Source organism: Taeniopygia guttata, chromosome 10 (genome assembly GCF_048771995.1).
Source record: "Taeniopygia guttata chromosome 10, bTaeGut7.mat, whole genome shotgun sequence".
Lineage (NCBI taxonomy): Eukaryota > Metazoa > Chordata > Aves > Passeriformes > Estrildidae > Taeniopygia > Taeniopygia guttata.
Genome location: NC_133035.1, coordinates 511,474 through 531,988, shown reverse-complemented (window position 1 = coordinate 531,988; position 20,515 = coordinate 511,474). Strand labels below are relative to the sequence as shown.

General features: G+C 38.4%; 1 protein-coding gene across 14 annotated transcripts in view; it reads left to right on the top strand.

Moving 5' to 3' along the window:
• Window positions 1–20,515, top strand: part of CIB2 (calcium and integrin binding family member 2) — a 54,933-nt gene that overhangs the window by 16,407 nt on the left and 18,011 nt on the right. For 9 of the 14 annotated variants that reach the window (XM_072933942.1, XM_030281914.4, XM_041718478.2 and 6 more), the window contains 4 exons: window positions 8,319–8,430; window positions 15,828–15,975; window positions 16,064–16,259; window positions 16,415–18,052. In XM_072933942.1, coding sequence (XP_072790043.1) covers window positions 8,341–8,430; window positions 15,828–15,975; window positions 16,064–16,259; window positions 16,415–16,442 — 462 coding nt within the window. In that variant the 5' untranslated portion in view covers window positions 8,319–8,340 and the 3' untranslated portion in view covers window positions 16,443–18,052. Of the gene's footprint in view, window positions 1–8,318; window positions 8,431–15,827; window positions 15,976–16,063; window positions 16,260–16,414; window positions 18,053–20,515 lie in introns of those variants that run through there. The other 5 variants (XR_012057564.1, XR_012057563.1, XR_012057562.1 and 2 more) reach the window with 2 other exon arrangements.

Genomic DNA, 20,515 nt, shown 5'->3' with positions numbered 1-20,515 from the left:
GGTTTAATAAGCTGAATCTGCTCGCTGAAGGATCAGATGAGTGCCAAAGTTGGCATGAGAGCCACAGTGAGCAAATCCAACTGAAAATGAGGAGAGCATTTCCCTACCAGTAAGATGTTGGATTGACTTACACAGCGACTTTAGAGTGCAAGGCTTTGGTGTCAGCAGCAGCTCAAGTCAACATAAATACAGGCTGTGGTCAGAGGAGTTGAAGACACATTTTGATTCGTAATCTAAGTGTGGATAATGTGCAAATTATTAGAAAATAGTATAACTTATTAATTTAAAGTGAAGAAAAGTTTAACACAAAATGGTGAAAATGGATCTAGGAAAAAAATATAAAGTAAGACTGCAGCAGAGGCAAATGTGCCTGGTGAAAAGTAGAAACTATAGCTCACTACTGGTGTTTGATAGCTGTTTATCACCAGAAAACTGAAATACACTCCTAAGTCTTGGTTAAAGATGGTTAATTTTTGGAAGTGCTGATCACAGCTATGAGCATTCAGTCATGGGGGCAAGAACATATTAAAGAATGTTGGTTATTGTAGACATATTTATGTTATCACTGACTCAAAACATTATCTAAAATATTCATAGGAAAGTTGACAAATTTTTAGAGCTGTTACTGGTTGCTTTTGTGGTGTTAGGGCTTTGAAAATATGCCCCAGCTTTCTTAAGGAGAATATGGAAGTTTAGACCAATGTGTGTAGCTTCAGGACACAACTCTTCTGCATGGAGAGATGCCAGAACACACTGGTAGATAATCAGTCTGTAAGTGCCTAGAACTTAATACATGCTCAGAGACAGCCCCTGCAGATTTGTTAAAAGCAAATCTTCCTGTGAGTATCTGCTTTTGTAAGTCAGAGAAAAGAGGCAGCTGCAACATGTCTTTATTTTGGTAAAGACTTCTACATATTCCAGGTTGTGTTAGTCCTTTTCTACTTGTGTATGTGCAGTGAACTCTTGGTCAAAATACTCCTGAACATAGAAAATTGGTAAGAAACATTGAGGTGAAGTGAGTTGCAGATGCTATGAAGATCAAGATTAGCTTTTTCAACAGTACTTAGTATGTTAGAGAAACCACTAGAGTCAAAATGAGCAAAAGAAAATTCACACACTCAAGTCCTAAGAATTGAGAAAACATTTGCAAGTGCAGAATGGAGTGTATAAAAAAATTGGGCTGCGGGGGGTTAGTGATCTGAGCAAAGTGAGCATCATTTTAACAACACCACCCCCACAATGCTCTTGCAAAAAAAGAGAAATGCATTTCTAAAATGCATTAGCCTCAGCGGTGTTTAGAAAATTCCAGTCAGCAGTACTGTGACCTCAGTAGGAATAGACTGTCCAGTTTTGGGCATCACCATTTGAAAAAGATTTGTTATCCTGGTAAACATCCTGTAGAGAGAAACAGGAAAAAAAAGAAAAATGACGTGAAGAAAAGTTGGAAAATCACTTTGGTTACAGCAAAGAATCTGTTTGTATAATGTGCCTCTCTTGTCATTGTAAATGGGAACAAATGGTCAAGTTGTCTCTCATAAGGCATTATTTCTCTTACTCAGTTTTACAAATCTGATTTTCTGGCAGACAAGCTTTTACTCTAGCAATAATGCTTAACCGTTCATTAGCCCATCTATTTCTGCTTCTCCCTGTAGACTGGTACAGTTTGGCACCCAAACAAGCACTCAAATGCAGGTGTTTTTGGATGTCTGTCCTAGCCAAAACTCACAAAAGTTGTCAATTCAAGTTGTATTGCTTGAGAGTGACTTAACCTAGTTAGACAACTGTCAGGGGAATATGGCACTAAATGACCAAGCTGGAAACCATTTAGGACATCACCAAGCCTTTGAACCTTTTGGTAGAAGAAAAATAGTCCTTCTGTTGCCTTCCCTTCTCCGCCTGTTTTGTGGCTTGGTCTTGATGGATGAAAGGTTCTAGCCAATCCAGCTGAATGTTGGATTTTAAATCTGAAATCTGACAGAGAATTTTCAAGTGTCTGGAAAACTTCCTTATAAGGGAGCAAATGCAGCAAACTGCTTGGGAGGCAGCTTGCTGTGGAGCAAGTTGCTACACAGATGGAGGGACGAGTTAGAAAACAACTCCTGTTTGTCTTTTAAAGAGTTTGAAGTTTTGTATGCAGAAAGGGGAAATGCCCTATTGTCAGCTTTGGAAGAATATGTATCAGCCATAAGAATGAAATTAGGGGAGCTCTATATCCTTGGGAACCTTTCTGAATTTTAGGCAAGAAACTACATAGACAAAGAGCATATATCCTGAAGCTACTGTTTATCTTCTTGTTAATTATGTTACTATTCTTGTTAAAAATGTTTCTGTATCCTCTATGAATGAAAGGAAAAAAAAAAAAAAGGGGTTTTAGGCAGTCCCTGTATTTCCGTACCATAGACTTTTCCTGTATTATATTTGAATCCGATTGTACCTGTTTTGCTAAGGCTTGTGAGAAGAGAGAATCCTTGTCAGTGTTAATCTGTGTGGAGTCTGGAGTGCTGCTGTACTGTGTCCCTTTCTGAGCTCCCCAGTACAGCTGCTTCAGTGTCTGGCAAAGGGCCATTGAGATGGAGAGGGGACTGGGGACTCTCTCATACGAGGAAAGGCTGAGAGAGCTGAGATCTGGAGGCTGCAAAGGAGACAGAGGGCCGTGCCAGGAAAAGGGGCAGTGTGTACAGACAGAAACACAGGAGGTTCTGGCTGAACATAGGGAAGCACTGTGAGGGTGACCAAGCATTGGAACAGGCTGCCCAGACAGGTTGTGTAATGTCCAGCCTTGGAGATACTCAAAAGCCATCTGGATGTGGCAGCCTGCTCCAGGTGCCCTCGCTGGGCAGGAAGTTGCACCAGTTCATCTCAGGAGTTCCTCGTAACCTCAGTCACTCTGTGATTCTTGGAATCACCAGCAGAAAAGATGCCTGTGAGCAGGGGTTTGTGTGGCACTTCAAGGAAGTGTTTGTATACTCACTATGCATCATGTAGGACTGGGAACAGTAGGGTACGTGTATTGGAAGTCAGCATTTTCCTAACTATTATTAGATTTAGAATAAATGTATTATAAATTGTCCACCAAAAAACATTTCTCACAACTTCTTTTTAATTTTACTGTAGATGATCTGGGAGGATATTTTTGTAGTATTCTCTTAAATTAATTTGTGCTGCTTCATTTTGCATTGCAAAGATGAATAAATACTTTACATGCTAACTAAAACTAGCAGAAGATTCATCAATCCACTTTTTTTCTCATCTTACTATGCTGCCTTTTTAGAAATCTGATTTCAGTGCCCAGTTATTGTATTTTATTGATACAATGAAAATAACTGACTGGCAAGCATAAAAGGGAAAAGGCATATCAGTAACAGAATTCTTTCAACTTTCAACTCTTTCTGCTTGTTTTTCACTGACTTTTGTTCTTTATCTGTTTGTCAAACTGTGGCAATTCAGTGAGTTTCGGTTTCTGACTGAATTTCCTTGTATCGTGTTTCCTGTAATTTTGGTTTCAGCTTCACATGGTAGACCACCTTCTCTAACAGACTGTTCTAACCTCTTGCAATCCTTGGAAGCAATAATTCACTAAGGAATTGGTGCAGCATAGAGATTTATGCCTCCGTTACCATGTGTAACATTTAACATTTATTGTTGCAAAAACAGTTTGTGCAAGTATGGTATAAATCTAAGACCCTCCAAGTACTTTATCGGTTGCTCCAAAGACCCCTCCTTCCTTAGTTTCTCAGCCCCAGATTAAAAAACCTCCTTCCTTTTGAGCTATAGCAGCTTTTTCTCCCTGTGTGGCAGACTTGTAGGTTTTAGTCTGTCTGGCCCTGTTCCCCAGCTGTCCATTAAAGGACTGCAGGACAAGAGAGCATGTGCAGTTCACTGATTTGCATCAGTACAGCGCTACAGCCTCTGTAGCAAGGGTTGTAAATCAGTTCCCATCAGTGCATTCTGTCCTACATTCTGTGCAATCCCATCTTGAATGCCGCTGCTTCTTTTACTTTCAGCCATCTCGGGTGCTTGGAAGGGCTGATTGCTGAGACCTGGCTCTTTCCAGGGCTTTATGTTGACTTGTCAATTCTGCTGACCTCTGGAGTGGTGAATTCTTCTCTTTCTCCAGCTGTTCCATTCAGCTCTGGCACCTGGACAGGAACCTATAGCTCTGATTATGGTGAATAACCAAGAGTACAACTGAACAGGAGCTGTGCACTTCTGGTCTTGCTGCAGGCACAGGTTGTTCCATCCTGTACAACCATTGTGTGGTTAGATCATGCCATAGCTCCTGTGAACCCGTGGTGGGACTGTCCATCAGCACTCACTGCCTGCTTTCATTGCTCTAGTTAAGCCATTTGCTGGGTTTTTTTTTCTGAACATGCAGAACAATCTAGAATTTACTCCTTGAGATGGTCTTGAGTGTAATGTACAAGTCTTTGAATCCATCGCTTTTACTTAGGAATAAATAGAATATATATTGCTGAATAAAAATATTTTCTCCTTACAGCATAAATCAAGTGACTGTTGCTGTGGGACCTAGATTGGGAAGATGTTTATTCATTTCTAAAGGCCACTTTAAAGCCTCTACTTATTTTTAATCAGTGAGTCATTTCAAGCTTTTATCTTTTGGTTTTAGCACTTCTTCAGTGCAGAGTTCCTGTTAAAAAGGCAGCTCAGCCAGCTGTAATGTGTTGTCACTATGTTTAATGATGGAGATGAATGTACACCAGGCCAAGGAAGAGCTGCTTTTTGGTTAAACACACCCACTGGTGACCTTGGGTACAGTCTAACTCCCTCCCAAAGCTCAATAGTGAATTTAAATGGTTGCTGCAGGGTGTAAACTTGGAAATCTCTTTTTTTTCAGATCTATTCAGGTAGAGCAGGAGGCTCTGTTGTAAGTTTGGAGATGTCCCAAACTGTATCCAGCAAATTCCCATGGTGTTATTCTTGCTGACTCTAGGATGCTTCACCCTTGAGAAGTCGGAACAGACTCTGACCTACTTTTTTTGCCATGTATAAGACCCAAAGTAGTAAAATGAAAGTTATCATGAATCAAAAATAGGCTGTGGGGAAAAAACTGTGTTGTGGGTTTTTTTCTGAACACGGCACTTTTGGTTTTCGCTGGTTGATGGACAGCTGAGTTGATTTTAAAACTACTGCTGTCTACGGGGATAAGTCTTGTTCTGCCTTTATTGATTAATTTAATAGAAAAATTAAACCCCCATTTTCCTCTGCTGCTGTCACAACTGCTTCAGTAACCTCAAGGAGCTAACTGTGATAATGTCTTTATTTTCAAACACATCAGTTCCCTGAAGCTCACTGCCCATTCTTAAATGTTAGTGCTTATACAAGGAACGTGAGTAGCTGGTGGGCTTCAAATTTCTGCAAGGGCAGATCAACAGTCTGGGTTTAGACTGGATTAAAATACCGAATCACAGCCTTAATCCTTTAATGTTGTACATGAAGCATAAACATATATGTACCAGTACCTTGGTGACAGAGAATCATCAGTTAATGAAATTTGCATTAAATGTATCACCACATTCCCTCCCTCTCTCATTTGTGGCAGGGAAGACACTGCCAATTTTTCATTTCCTACTTCCATGCAAAGTTAATAAGGAGTCCTGCTGACAAAGAGAGCAGGAATAAGAAAATGTGTCTGCATGCATCCAGAAGAATTTTTTAAAGGAAGTACAGCTGCAGGATCTGTAGTAGTTATTACTGCAAAGACAGTGAGGATGGTCTTGGGCTTCTGAATATACATGATGGTCTCTGTATGATGATGGCAGCTTTTCCAAATCTGTGTGTTCAGACAGCACTGCAAAACTTTACATTACCTTCCTGACAAGACATAAATGTTTCTCTGTCAAGGACAGATAAAGAGGCTTGAGGTTGTTTTCTGACATGTTTTTTGTGAAGGGCATGCTGAGTAAAAAAGACAAAAAGCCTTTCCTCTAGGTCACAACTGCTCTTATGTGTTCAGGTCACCTGAAGAGCCTTCTCCTTCTCCAAAACAGGAGAAATATCAGAGCCTTTACCAGAGCTTTGTTTCTTCTCTCTTTGTAGTTAGGAATTAATGTTATTGAGAGATGTGAGAGAACAATCAGTAATGACAGCAGCATTTGGGAACTGATTTGTCATAGTGCACAACATTACAAGGTATCGCATACAAGCATGAAGAGTATGGGTGTAAATAACCCCCATGTCTGAGCTTTACATCGTGTTACAGAGTAATTGATCAGACATGTATTGTTTCCTTGCCAAAAAGTAAGTACTCTCCCGATGAAACATAAGTTATTCAACTAAACAGGAGTTTTGGTGGACCTCCAGCAAAAAAGACTGTGTTCCTTGTGACAGGTGTTTTTCTTGGCATCCTGTTAAGAGGTTGAAGCAGGTCACAAAATCCAGTATTTGATACTGGCAATCCAGTTTATTATAAAACAGTACATAGTGTGCCCGAAGAACCTTCCAGCATCAAGATCTTACAGAAGGAAAAGATATTACTGTCTTTTGTGGTTGTTAGATTGGCTGGGGGGTTTTGTTTTTTATTTTGAAGGAAAATGGAGTAAGTGCAACATACTATATGTTTGGTATAGGGAAATCTTATGGCTTTTTTCACGGTCTTAAATGCTAATCATGCCATGAGATAAGGCTATTACAAATAGAATTACTGGATTGTTGCAGATAAGAGCATGTGGAAGATGTGTTTTATTGCTGTAATTTAGTTTGCAGGAGTTAGAACCATTTCCTACAGACCTATTTGGATGCTTTAGTGTGAAATCCACTTAGGTAGAAAACTCTTACATCCACAGCTCTTTGACCGATTTGGTGAATTAACAGCAGAGTTAGTTGGGAGGAAAACAGGCTATGAGAGCTGCCCTCAAATCTGCAGTTAGTTACCTGCATGTTTCTGTGTCCAGCACCTGCCTTCCAGACAATTCTGTCAGAGTCTAGTCTAGAGTTGGGAGCTGTATCCATCTTTCAGCCGCCAAAAAATATGGCTGAACTTCAGTATAAATAGATTGCTATTTCTGTGGGCAAGATAGTGAATTCTGTCAGCAAGAAGTGACAGGTTTACTTTGCACTGATATTGCATGTTATAAAGAGACAAGTCTAACATTAGATAAAGTAAAGAAGGAAATCTTGGCAGTTAAAATAAGCAGGGATTGTCAGCTCCTGAACTTCTAAATGTTATCCACAATGATCAAGTTTTGCCAATAAGAGTGCTTAATTTTCTTGAAGACTAGAACACCATTTCAGTATTCTAGCTTTTTAAAAAGTAGGTAACCCATAGATGGACATTGAACTTGAAAGTTTTGCTTCAAGTTTTTCTTTTAAAGTTGCTTTTTCTGTTGTATTTAGAAGCATCTTCTTAGCTGCTGTTTACAATGGAGAAATCAATTGCTAGAGAGGGAAACGGCTATTGCATATTGAATTACACAGTATTTATGAAATGTCAGGATGAGCTGTGGTAAGCAGCTGAAATGTGCTGAGATAGTGGATATCCAGTTTCTGGTATGGCACAAAATATTGCTGTGCAGGATGAAGACATCAGTTTACTACAATGCATAAAAATGTGTTTCTGTGTTTCATTTTATGTGTTCTTTCTGGCATATCATATTTATAAGAAAACAGCTGCCTGTAGATGATTTTATCCTAGTTTTTGAGTTTATTTACACACAGGAACCTGAAGTAGGTCAGTTGGGTGCAGTGCTGCTGCAGGTAAAGCTAGGGAAATGAAGGGGTTGCTGAGGCATTTCTTCCTGTATTACTGTTTTGTTTATATTCTGCAGTTAAAACACCGTAGTTGTTAGTATGCCTAGTGAACAGGCAGGATTTTTTGTTAAAAGGAAAATAAGTCACAAGATACAGCTTTATAATGTATACAGTAGTACATATTCCCTACTGAGAGATCAGAATACACTGTGTTGATACACAGGATGTGACAAAAGGGGCACTTTCTGTCCTCAGCAGTTTATGAATGAGGTGTAAGACTTCCACATATGATAAGAATTGCATTTTGTAGTACATGCCTTGGTTCAGGCCTTCTGTGCACATACCTGGCAGTGCCTAAATGTTACATACACATAGTGTGAAACTCTGCTCAGTTACAGACCTCAAGAAACACATAGCTGTTGGTAGCAGTTATGCTGGATGCTGCATCTCAAAGCTCTCTTTTTTTCAGAAAGACAGGAATTTGGTGGGCTCAGACTAGTGCACTAAAACCAATGATTAGAGCTGCAAGACAAATTTGTACCTGATTACTGTCTGAATGGAACTGGTTATTTAAAATTGGTTATTGGCTGTTTGTTTCTGCTTGTTTACAGGTTGCACGGCCGATACCATGAAATGGCACCAAATGTTGTGCCCATGGACTATACAAAGGACCCAGATGTTAAACTACCTATGCAGCTTATAATAAACATGCCTGAGCTGAAGGTATCACTTTTGACTGCTTGCAAACTGTATCTTAACTTCTGTAGCTCGTCTGCCAGACTTTTTTCAAAATTGATATCCAGAAGTGCTGTGGCATGCTGAGGTCTTACTGTTCCTGTTATTGTTCAAGGGCAAAACAAGCCCCAGAAACTAGAAAATATTCAGGCGAATGTCTTTCTTGTAGAGATAGTTAGGGTTGATGTTAAAGGAAATTGATACAAAAATAAATTTAGCAATATTTGCTCTTTGTGTATATCCCCCACAGAAGTCATGTACCCACAGGAATCTCTGTGTGAAGAGCTGGTTAGAAATCTGAAGTTCCTATCTCAGTCTGTTAATAGAAAATTTGCTAGCAGTGTGCAGAATATTGCTAATAAAAAGTAAAGGTTTTCCTCTTTTTTCTCAGCTACCTGAGCACAATAAATATTATTTTTCTTAATTATCAGGAGTTTTCATTTTCATCGGGACATTACATGGTAGGAAGTGGAGAAACAGTCCATGTAACTGCAAATGAGAGAAGCAGTAGGTATAAGGCAATTGGTGCAAAAAAAAAAAATGACACTCTTTGTTTTTCATTCTCAATTCAACAATTTAATGATTTATGGTTTTAACAGGACAAATGTGCATTTAGCACTTATTTAGCACTTATTTAGTGTTTATTTTTAAACAGTTCATTGAATCATGTTGTGTTTTGTCACACAGTCTATTTTTTATTTATGCTAGTCAATTGATGTCTATAAATTACTGTAATGTGGAAACAATTACGTGTTCAATCTGATAGTTGCATGAAGCATTATTAAGATTTTTAAGATCAATGCTATAAAAACCTTGTAATTGATGCCTTTCCACTTAATTTTAATGATCTAGAAATTCTTCCTTAACATTTTATTTTTTTCAAAGATCTGATATTTTACAAACAGAAGCCGTGCTTTAGAAATTCAGCTGTAGAGGACACTAAATCAACATGAAGTGAAAAACATTTGAATTAGATTTCAAGTTGAAGTTCACAGAACTCTTTATTCCTTTAATACCACAACCACACTTGCTGTAAGCTTGATTCTGGGATAATATAATTTATTGAACAAGAAGCGTGTTTTGTTAATGTATGTGTGTTAAAAAGTATTCGGCCAGCATTTCATATAAATGGAAACATTAAACACATACAAGCATTTAATTCAATAGAAAATCTTGGGAAAATTTTTATCCTTCAGTTATTCTTCAGAGTCTGACTTAGCAAATGCCTATGGACAGCTTGGGTTTCTGAAGAAGCTGAGAAATAATTTAGAATTCTTTTTCACAGTAAACATGGGCTTTTTCAGCAAAATATATTTATGCTTTGACTTCTCAGACTTTAACTGCTAGATAGCTGAGGGTTGCTTTGTGACAAATCAAAGCTAAGCTTAGAAAAGGAAGTGGGAAATAATGATCATGCAGAGCCTTTTTGGCTTCAGTGATAGAGGATTGAACACTTAAGGAACAGCTCATTGTATGAGAATTTTCAAGATGGAAGGCCTGGTACTGAAGCTGACATACAAATCAAAAATTTTATACAAGATCATATTTAGATTGAGATACAGGAGCATATTATACTAGCTTAACAAACTTAGATGGTAATGATAGATTTCCTAAGAGGCTTCCATGTATGAATCATAATCATGTATGGATCATAATCTGTCTACTGGCATCACAAGTCTGTGAGGCTTTCTGACTCTGCTTTAGAAGATGTCTCCAGGAACTTGACTTTTTGAAAGTAACAGGACAAACTCACTGTTGAATTTTATACAAATTCTCTCTCAGGTCTCATAAGTCTGTGGAAGAACCTTAGAAATATTGGTTGCAAACCACTCATTTTATTTCAGAAATTCTAGGAGATCACAGAGTAAAGTGCCTTCAATAGCTACTGAGCTTGTTTCCAGTAGAATCCCAGTAAGAGGAGACTAGATAATATTCTGCAACTCTTTCTGAGCATTGACACTAAAAGATGTTAAAATGCCTGGGGTCTTTGTTATAAACTGGGGTCCATCTTGCTCATGAAGCATCTTGTGGGCACCTGTGCAGACAGGGATGAGGGGGAGAAAGTCTTTCCTCATGGGTATATTTTTGAAGCGACCTACGTACTAATTTCAGGTCATATACTAAAAAAAAAAAAAAAAATTAACCTTTGCAACTTGACCAGGCTGCCTAACAAATCATTATGGTGTTTTCTTTCTTTGGTAAATTTTCATCAAGGTGAAGACAAAGACAACATTTACTTCTTAAAATAGAAATAAATGGCCTAAATGTCTATTGAATTCTAATAAAATCAGTGCTAATTTCAATGCACCTGGCTTTTTTCATATACACATTACATTTCTAGTTACTGGCAATGTTGAGCTCAATACCACTGCAGGTTCTGACAAATTGATAGAATCAATAATGCACTTTTCTAAATTAGATTCTGCTAATATAAAGAAAGATATTTACCTCATGCATTAAAGCTTTGAGCCAGGTGTTTTTTTGTTTCAAGGGAAAAAAAATGCTGATGGTCATTCTTTTTAATTGGTAATGAATTATTCACTAAGTCCTGATTCTGAAAAGTTGAAAGTTGGGACAAGAAATAAATAAATAAAGAAGGGGAAGGTACTTTAAGTTGATTAGGTCTACCATTACACTGAAGTTAACAGAGCTACTTTACTCCATCAGTTTCATTGCAGTCTCTAATTTTCACAATCTTGGTTACACAGGCACCAGTCTAATGAATTAACTTTGGGGCATTGAAGCACCTGTGCAATTGCAGTAATTAATATAGCAAAACTGTAGCACTGATATGGACTGCTCAGCGTGGGACCAGGGAGAAAGCAAAAGCGATATTTTTTCAAATTAAAACTGTTTTCAGTCACATTATTGCTGTCATTGCCACAGAGCTGCAGGTGGAAATGTAACCTGGTGCCAGAGACCCCTGTGGTTGGTAGCAGTGGTGGGTGTCCATACCCACATCCCAGATTGTCTCTTTCCTAGATTGTGGGTTCTCTGTGGGCACTGCAGTGCAGAGCAATCCTTCTCTCCAGAGCTGGGCAGCAAAGGGCTGCTGGAGGAGAACCATTTTTGTTTCACTTACTTTACAGTCTGTTGCTTCCTGCGTTTTGGCTCACACAGGAGCTTCATTGATCCTTGCAGGCCTTGTCATAAGCTGCACTGGGGAGGTAGGTAGTTCATAAATCTACTGCTGAAACAGGATGGGCAGCAGGCACAGGAATCCGCTGGAGCCAGCAAGGACACACAGGGAACAGCGACTCCATTGCACATTTCAGAACCAATGAAATGGTTAGCACCCTATTTGTAGTAAGTTTAAAAAGTGAATGCAAGTGAGTTGCTTCAAAATGGAAATACTTTCCACAGTGTTAATAGGATGAGGTTTTAAAGTGATTTCAATGAGTCTTCAGGTTCAGAGCTTTCTGTGCATTGGGCAGTTGACACCTGGGCTTTCCGTGTGAAGGGCAGTGGGTAATGCCAGAGCAGGGCGATCTTCCCAAGCCCCAGCCCTGCTCTGGGCCAATTTTGGCCTCCAGCTCATATCAACATCCTTGCTGCATTCTGTCAGTTGTTCCTAGTTATAATGGGATGTTTTAATCCCTTCAGAGGAGCAAAACTTTACTCCAACCACTCTCCTTGCTTCTCTGAAGTCTCTTTATCTGAGCATCTCAGCTGTGTGTGCTGCAAGTGTCAAAAGCAAGGGCTGTATTCTCTGCATCGAACCCCAAGCCTGCACCTCCCCGGTGGCCTGCAGTCTTGTCTGTACACTTCCCTGTCACAGTTAGGAATCAGTTCTTGTCACAATGCCTTATCTTCCCATGAGGTGCTGGTAGGTTCTGTAATATTTACGCAATTCTGTATACACCTTGCATCTTTGGTTTTTTGATTGTTGTGACTTCAGTGAAGAGTTGTCATTGAACTTCATATGCTTCTGCTTTCTGACAGAACAAAATGATCTTTTCTATTAAGACATAAACTTACCAATTTAGCTCTGTCTTAGACTTGGTTTCTGCAGGAATTTCTTAAACAGTATCCTGCAGGCACTGCAGAGAAGTTTGATGACATTCATATAATCATAGACACATAAAACCCAAGCTATTGATTTTGAGCAAGAAGAAAATTAAGAAAAAAACCCTGCAAAGAAGCTTGCTTTTTTCTGCTTCAGGAACAATTTGCTGTTGCACTTATTATGCTTCTTTTCTGAAGCACCACCAGTCTTTCTTATGGAGCTTTGATAATGAACAGTTTAGCTACTTTTAGATTAATGTTTGTCTGATAGCAGTTCTTTTTTTTCTCTTTTGGAATAACTTCTGAAATTTCAGAAAGTTTTTACCATTGCTGAAAAGGTCCTGATTAACAATCCAAAAGGATTCTGACTTGTGATAGTCTGCAAAATAGACTGCTTTGTGGTTTTAAATATATTCTCTAAAGTCAGTGGGGACTAATGTTCAAATACAAAAGGGAAAGCCAACATTGTGTTTCTGTGGATATGAAAATTAAGTAGCATTTTGTAATGACTCTCCAGTATCTCCAACTTAATTATCTTGACCTATCTTTGAACTTTACTTGCAACCTCTTATTCCCAAAATGCAGTTAGCCTGTGAGAATAGGATTGGATGCTTGAAATTAATTCCTCAAACTACAAAACAGATAAGGCAAAAGTATGCTTTCCTAGAGTCTGGGATGGAAACTAGAGGACAGAATATAACAGGTGATTTAGCTGCAATGCCAGGAGTAAACCCTCAAACAGTTTGTTAGAAAACTAATGGTTGTGTTTTATTGTAAGCTGTTATAGGTTTGTATGTTGGAACAGGTGCTGTGTGAGATTTTAAAATGCACAGAAACACAATTATCTGAGTAAAAGAAGTGTTGCTTGCAAAGATGGATTGCACATTTAGGGTTCTTTCGCGTCACTGCAGCAACAACATCAATCTGCAAAACAGCAGAGTTGTTTTTTGGTTGTAGCAATTCTTTGTTTCTGTCTCCCCTCTCATTTTTATCATGAGACCACAGAAAAAGCTTTTAAAGTGCAAGTTTCTAGTTTTTAATAGGACTCGCTTTTCAACAATTAGTGCTTATGGGAAAGCAATCTAGGAAAAAACAATATTATTTTACTGTTTACTCCCTTCCCCCATGGCTCTTCCTTTAAATATGATGGAACCCTAATCTGTGTTCTTTAGAGCAGAGGTAATGAAATTACAGAAAGGATGTGAAAAGTATCTCTGAAGGTAAGCTAATACTTTCCATTGTGTAAGCCACAGATATACTGCCTGAAGACACATAATATGAGAAAGTTAAAGGAAAGAAATCAATATGAGGAAAGATTTTATTTTTCATTTTGGTTTTAGAGATCCATTTGGAAAAGAGTTACTTAAGAAGTATGCTTAGGTTCATTTAATTCGTTCTTAATTCATTTGTATTTTCAAGACCTCTGACATGCCAAATAAATAACTCATCTTATGCAACTGCAATATGCTTATTGAGTCAGTGAGATCCTGCCCCAGCCTTTCTAAAGCACAATGTCCTGGGCTTGATACTCGCTGCTGATAGGGATATTTGCATCTGTCTGCTCCTAATTTGTTATCCAATGCTGCCTCTAAGATGTCAGTTTACTACTGGTACCATGACACTTCTCATCAGGTTTGTTCCAAAGAAAGCTATACAGCATTTTAGAAATGAAAAATAACTTTCTAACATGTTTTGATGTCCATTCTAATGTTTGGCATTCTCAATTATTAAACATATAACACACCATTTTTTGGTGTGCTTTTAGGAAGAAAGTGGGCCTTTTCATATATTTCTGCCCAAATGAATCCCACTTTGGCTTATTTATAAACTGGCAGTTTGAAACAACAGAACCAGTTGTTCCTTCCTGCATGTCTGTGTGTGCATATCCCACAAACAGGTATATGTGCATAACCACAGGTAAATCCCACAAACAGGTAAATGTGTATTCCACAAATATTTCCAGGCATTTAAGTGAGATACTTTAACCTGAGCAGTAGCCACAGATGCACACCTGCTGTACCTACACATCATTCACAAGACATGAGTGATCACTACATATCCTTTTACAGCGAGGCTCTCTCAGCCATCTGCCTGGGTCTGGGGTGTTGTTTTTCATTCTCATGCTCTGGAGAGATGTGACCCTTTTGCTTTTTGAAGCTGCTTTTCTTTTCTTTTTTTTTTTTTTTTAAGAGTCCCTATTTTCTATTCTATTTAATTAGGTTTTATCTGGCCTGGTTTTGTCTTCATCTGAACTGTGAACTCATTAATCTCCTATCCTTCTAAATCCATAGGCCTGTTCCCAATTGTGGATTCCTTCAGTCATCCAACCTTGCAGGAGAATTTGTATTTAGTATTGAAGACTTTAATGGGCTGTCATTTGAGCCTAAGGCTCTGTGATCCCTACTTCACCTGTCCATAAAAACAGCCTTGGTCTTTACTTTTTAGTCACCACAGTTATGCTAAAAATGCATTCTATAGATGCTTTTGTTCTATGTGTGAATTATCAAGAAAGAATTCAAGTAAACTGAAAAATAACATTTTCTGGTCATTTGTCTCTCAAATATAGCTGGTTTTTGAAATTTCATTTCAAATAATAGGATGGTTTATAAATACCTGTTAGGTAATTAAATTTACAGGGGGGAAAAAAGATATGATTGAACTTCTGAGCTTTCACAGTACTGCTTCTTTAAAGGCCAAACAAAATGCTGCATGCATATTAAAAATAGTGAACCTGATATGCCAACGCCACAACTGTATATATTAATGGATCAGTATGTTAATCAGTGTCTTGGCTTCAGAAAAAATCTGTAGCACAGCTTTAATGAGATGTTGTTCACAGCCCAAGTGATGTTTGTGTTCTGTTCATGTTCAACTGAATTGAATTGATTTTCCAAGTTTTATTGATACAGCTACAAATTAGTGTTGGGGTTTTGTATAGCTCTTAGAATGATGATGGGTTTTTACTGTAAAAACATTTATTTTTCATTTCATAGTGATAAATCATGTTTTCTTACACTTGCTTGTTGTGTTTATGGTTTTAGAATATTGTCTTATTCTAAGGTGCCAGAAGTGATTTCAGAATAATCTCCTGTGGAGATTACATTTCATTTAAATCTCTGGAATTTTTAGTCAGTCCAGCCACAGGTTGGACATTGACATTTATCAGTGAAAGTAAAAGGCCAGAAGTGGTACTATGCAGCAGCAAGGACTGCTGAAAATTCCTGCTAAAGCATAAAAATGTAAGTTTTTTGATGCATTTTTGGGGGGGAAAAAAAGAAAATTTGTCTTTAAATAGCCAACTTTAGAATTAAATATTCATTATTAGGGAGTGTGCAGGTTTTTTCATCTTCCAAATACCAGTCTATGTATGTCTTTCACAGGAGAATCCCTTCAAAGAAAGGATTGTGGAGTCTTTCTCAGAAGATGGAGAGGGGAGCCTGAGCTTCAATGACTTTGTGGATATGTTCTCCGTGCTCAGTGAAATGGCTCCCCGCGAGCTTAAAGCAATCTATGCCTTTAAGATTTATGGTACTATGTGAAGGGGCTCTGGTGTGCTTTCTGTGTTTGGAGTAAATGAGTGGTACACTTGGTGATCTTTGGTTCTTCTATTGTTTAGATTTTAACACAGATAACTTCATTTGTAAAGCAGACTTGGAAAAAACCCTCAATAAGCTGACCCGGGAAGAGCTGACAGCGGAGGAAATCACTCTGGTTTGTGAGAAGGTGATAGAAGAAGCTGACATGGATGGTGATGGGAAATTAGGATTTGCAGATTTTGAAAACATGATTTCCAAGGCACCAGACTTTCTCAGGTACTATTTTTAAAAAAAGAGAGTCTCTTGCATACTTGCAGGTATTGTTTTAGGATATCACTTTGCAGTCTAATACAAGTAGTGTCAGACATAAGTATTTTACTAGAGAACTAACTAGGGAATGACTTCTTACCTAACTCACTTTACTTTTCTAGGGCATATTCCAGTTCTTTCCTAACTTAAGACTAAGAGCTCAATGACTTAATGATCACCTTTCTGGCTCCTCCACCCGTGTTGGTGCAGTTCAGGAAAATAATTTGATCCATTATGAGCTCGAAGTCAGCCTATAGCAAGGATTAAACCTACAGCGAGGATCCCAGCTGTCTGCATAGGAATGTGTGTAAATATTGTATACACTGTTACAAATATACATGGAAAGACTTTGATCTCTTTGCTGTGAAAGTGTTTTTTGAAGAACTGTAAAGTGTCCTGCAGAACACAGACTAGTATTTCTTTCACAAATGAAACTTCTGAGGAAAGTGGTTAAAAGCAATTCAACAATAAAGCAGGAGCACGTGATTCCACTGAACCTTGAGAAACATCACCTTCTGGAGAGGAGACGCTCAATGTGAATGTCTTTTATACATTTCTGGTATTCCTTGACTAATCAAGTGCATCAAGAGAAACCCCTTTAGAACAATATATGTATCATCATTATGGTGAGGCTCAGCTCAGTAGGTATTCTAATATTTTGTTTACAGGTATTTTCAGCTAAGAAAACATCTTCTTTATACTCCTATCCTGTAGAACCTGCTGGGATCAGGTAGAGTTTCCTTTAATCAATCAAAAGGCTGTGCTGCTCCTACAATGCTAGTAGAGAACAGTGATCAAATATGAAGAATTGAAGGCAGATCTGAAGATTCAGTAGAGGCTGCAGTTTCAGAAGTTTCCTGTGCCATGACTGACTTTACTGCTGTGTTGTAGAGGCTTGCAAACTGAGAATTCCAAGCTGAGAATGCTGTGCAGTCCAGTCATTTTCTGAGAAAGTTGCAGAGAGGAATGTTTGGCAGTGTAGCCATTGGACTGACTGTCACAATTATTTTTCTTTTCCAGTTGGGTGATGTTTTGGGAAGATGAGGAAATGAGTGAAAATTACTGAGTGATGGCTATTCAGCAAGGCAAGATGATGAGTAAAAATTGGGATGAAGTGAGATGTTTATTATAGATAGGTAAGAGAACTTGGAGAGTACCAATAAAATTAAAGGACGATGCTACAAAGTATTGAAAGACCGAGTGTCCAGTTGCTCAGTTTAAACAAATGTACTTGGATCCATATCTGTGGCAAGATATCTCCTTTAGGTTTAACATGGCAATGTGCATATTTAAGGTAGATGTTTGGCATTCTTGACTTCCAGAGGAATCGTACCTTGCCCCTACTTTCAGGTTCAGGAGTTTAGCTGGGTCATGGGATTAATCTCTGAAGTCCTCAGGCCTAAGAGCTCCGAGTGATAAAAAGAAGGATCTCCTTCCACCTCCTAACCAAAACACTAGTATAGAGCCTCTGACCAGACAGTTTCTATATATGAGCAGCTTCTGTGGGGGTAACAGTACAAAAAAAACCTCATTTCTTAGCTGGAAATATATGTAAAGAAAATATTACAATCCTCTGAAGAATCTGATGTTTCTTATGGTTCAGCAATATGTGTCTTTGAAGCTGTATTGGAAAATGAGGGTGTAATGGAAAAAAGTGTTGAGAATGTGTTTGATTTCTGTTTTGCATTAACAGCTGCAGGAAAATAAAGTGATAGGGTCATAAGACTACTTTTATCCAAACTGATTTACATGGAAGATTTGATCTGCCTTACTGTGTTTTACTGTTCATTTTGTCTGTAAAGTTTTTTTTTTTTTCAGGACATTTAGTTCTATTTTTCTTGTATGCACTGCATCACAGACTGACATACTTGTTAATACTGAACTTCCTGTTCTGAAGAACTTATCCTAATTTTTAAAATACTATGTAAATATTGCATTCCAATGACAGATTTGACTTTTGGAATGGGTTTCACTGAAGGTTAATGCCACAATAGGTTCACCAAAGCCTGACTGGGATTGAACCTAAATAAGCACTCTCTGGCAGGAGCCAGTGCCTGCCAGCATGTGACAGACTTTGTGACATGGGACAAGAATGCAATTCCTGTAGCTGATCTCTCACCACAAAAAACCCAGTTCTTTGTGCTGTAACAGTCTTGGACACATTACCTATTCCTTTACTGAAACAATGCTTTCTTACCTCTTTGTGAACTAATCTCCAGCTCTGTTCCTAGCCTCTCATTTTCTTCTGAGTTTTCAGCTGTAATGGTTGTCTTAAATGATAGCCTTGGGCTAAGGGCAGGCAGGGCTGTGCAGCTTCACTGGGTAATCTACTACAGAGCATGCAAAACACAGGAAGTGTCTGAATAGCAGATCACCAACCCAATATGAGTGGAAGACTGAACTAGCTTCTATCGCAAAAAGATATAAAAACATGCTTTCACCCAAAATAAATTGGCCATTCAAAATCTTAAGCAGACATGTGGAAGAAATACCAACCCATCAATGTCCAAAGGCAGTAACAATTTCATTTGATTTTGCTTATCTCCACTTTTTGTGCCCAGTTGAATGCATTCCAGAATTTAAATTCAAGGAAGCCCAAGAGTCTAATGATTTGCACTTCCCGCTGCTCAGCAACTGTCAAAATGGAATGCCTAGGAACCAAAGCAATAGCCACATTGAAAATGACTGCCAGTGAGCAATTGCAAATTCTGGGTAACTGCAGTTTGCAGGGATTTTGCTGTGATGCCATGGGCAGTCAATATTTTTGAACATCTGATCCCAGAATACCATCCTGGAATGTGGTATGAGTGCCTTCTGAAAATGCTGAATAACTTGCAATGCCCCAGATGATTTTTATCTATAGTAAAGAATTTCTTACTCTGTTCTTTTCCTTTTTTCCCCACCAAAGCCACCTCTTCATACCGTGAAAGGGGAAATGTACAAATCCAGGCAGTTAAGTTTTATCCCTGGATTTGCCATTGCTTGAGCAGGTGATCTTGTATGAAGCCATAGAACACTTTTTTTTCTCTCTACTCTCTTATGTGGGACCAGAGCTCACCTGACTTGTGACAAACATTGAGAACTTTCAGCCAGCTGCAAATGATTGCCATCAGCAGCATGAGATTTGAAGTTACCTAGGAGGAATATCTTCTTTACTCTGTGGAAAACCTTTGAAGGCCAGATTCCTATAGCAATATGCACTTTGAAGCACATGTTGGTTTTGTTTTTTTTTTTAACTGTCACATTATCACGCCCACTTAACATACACAGCAGGCATTAACTTTGGCATCATGATCCAGTCTTTGACCTGCTATGAGCTGAAATTCATCCACTCTAGGTTGACTTATTTTCCTTATTTCATCATTCCTTTCTCAAACCTTTACTTAATGACCCTGTGTAGGTTTAATCTCCTACAGTCAGCCTTTGCCAGCTTTATGCTGCTGTCAGGCAAATGAAGATGCAGTAAATTCTGATGCATGATTCGCACTACTGTCATTAAGGATTTTTTTCCAGACCAGAAGAAAACACTGTTAATCATTAACCAGAGAACATCTATTGCAGTTGGCTGTTATCCCAGAACCTGAACTAAGCTGTAAATGATAAGGACAGTTACTAGTTCAGAAAATTGGATCCCAGTAGTTTTATTTCACTCAAAATTGTTATCATTAAGAAGCTGCTTGTAGTTTAATGGAAGCATTGGCAGATTGAGCTGGCACTAGCTAAGTGTTCTGTTCTACAAGACTGGTTACGTTTTCCACAGGAAATTGTTTTATAAATCATCCTGGAAGTTTCAGCTTATTTGAATGCCTGAGGGTGAAGCCTGCTGTAACAATAGGTAATGGGGTTTGAGAGGAATATGGCATCAGTAATACCTGGGAGCTGCCAGAACCAGACAGGGAAACAACACATTAAACAATGGAAATGCAGTATTTCTGAAACTGTTGTGGGCCTTTGCCCAGCCACAAGTTAATGTTGTGACCCCAATCCTATCAAATGCTTAAGTAAAGGAAGCTCCCTTATAGGGAATGTGTATCTCATAAGACTGTCCCAACATGCAGATTAATTAGTTCTTAAGGACTAATATTAGAGCTCGTGACTAATTTGCAAGAGATGCTTAGCAAAGAAACACTGGAGGGAAAAATCTTTGTCTGTATTTTTTTCAGAGTATTTTAGGGGTTTCTTAGTAAAAAGCTGAATCTCCAAAGGCCAAAATGATACTCTGA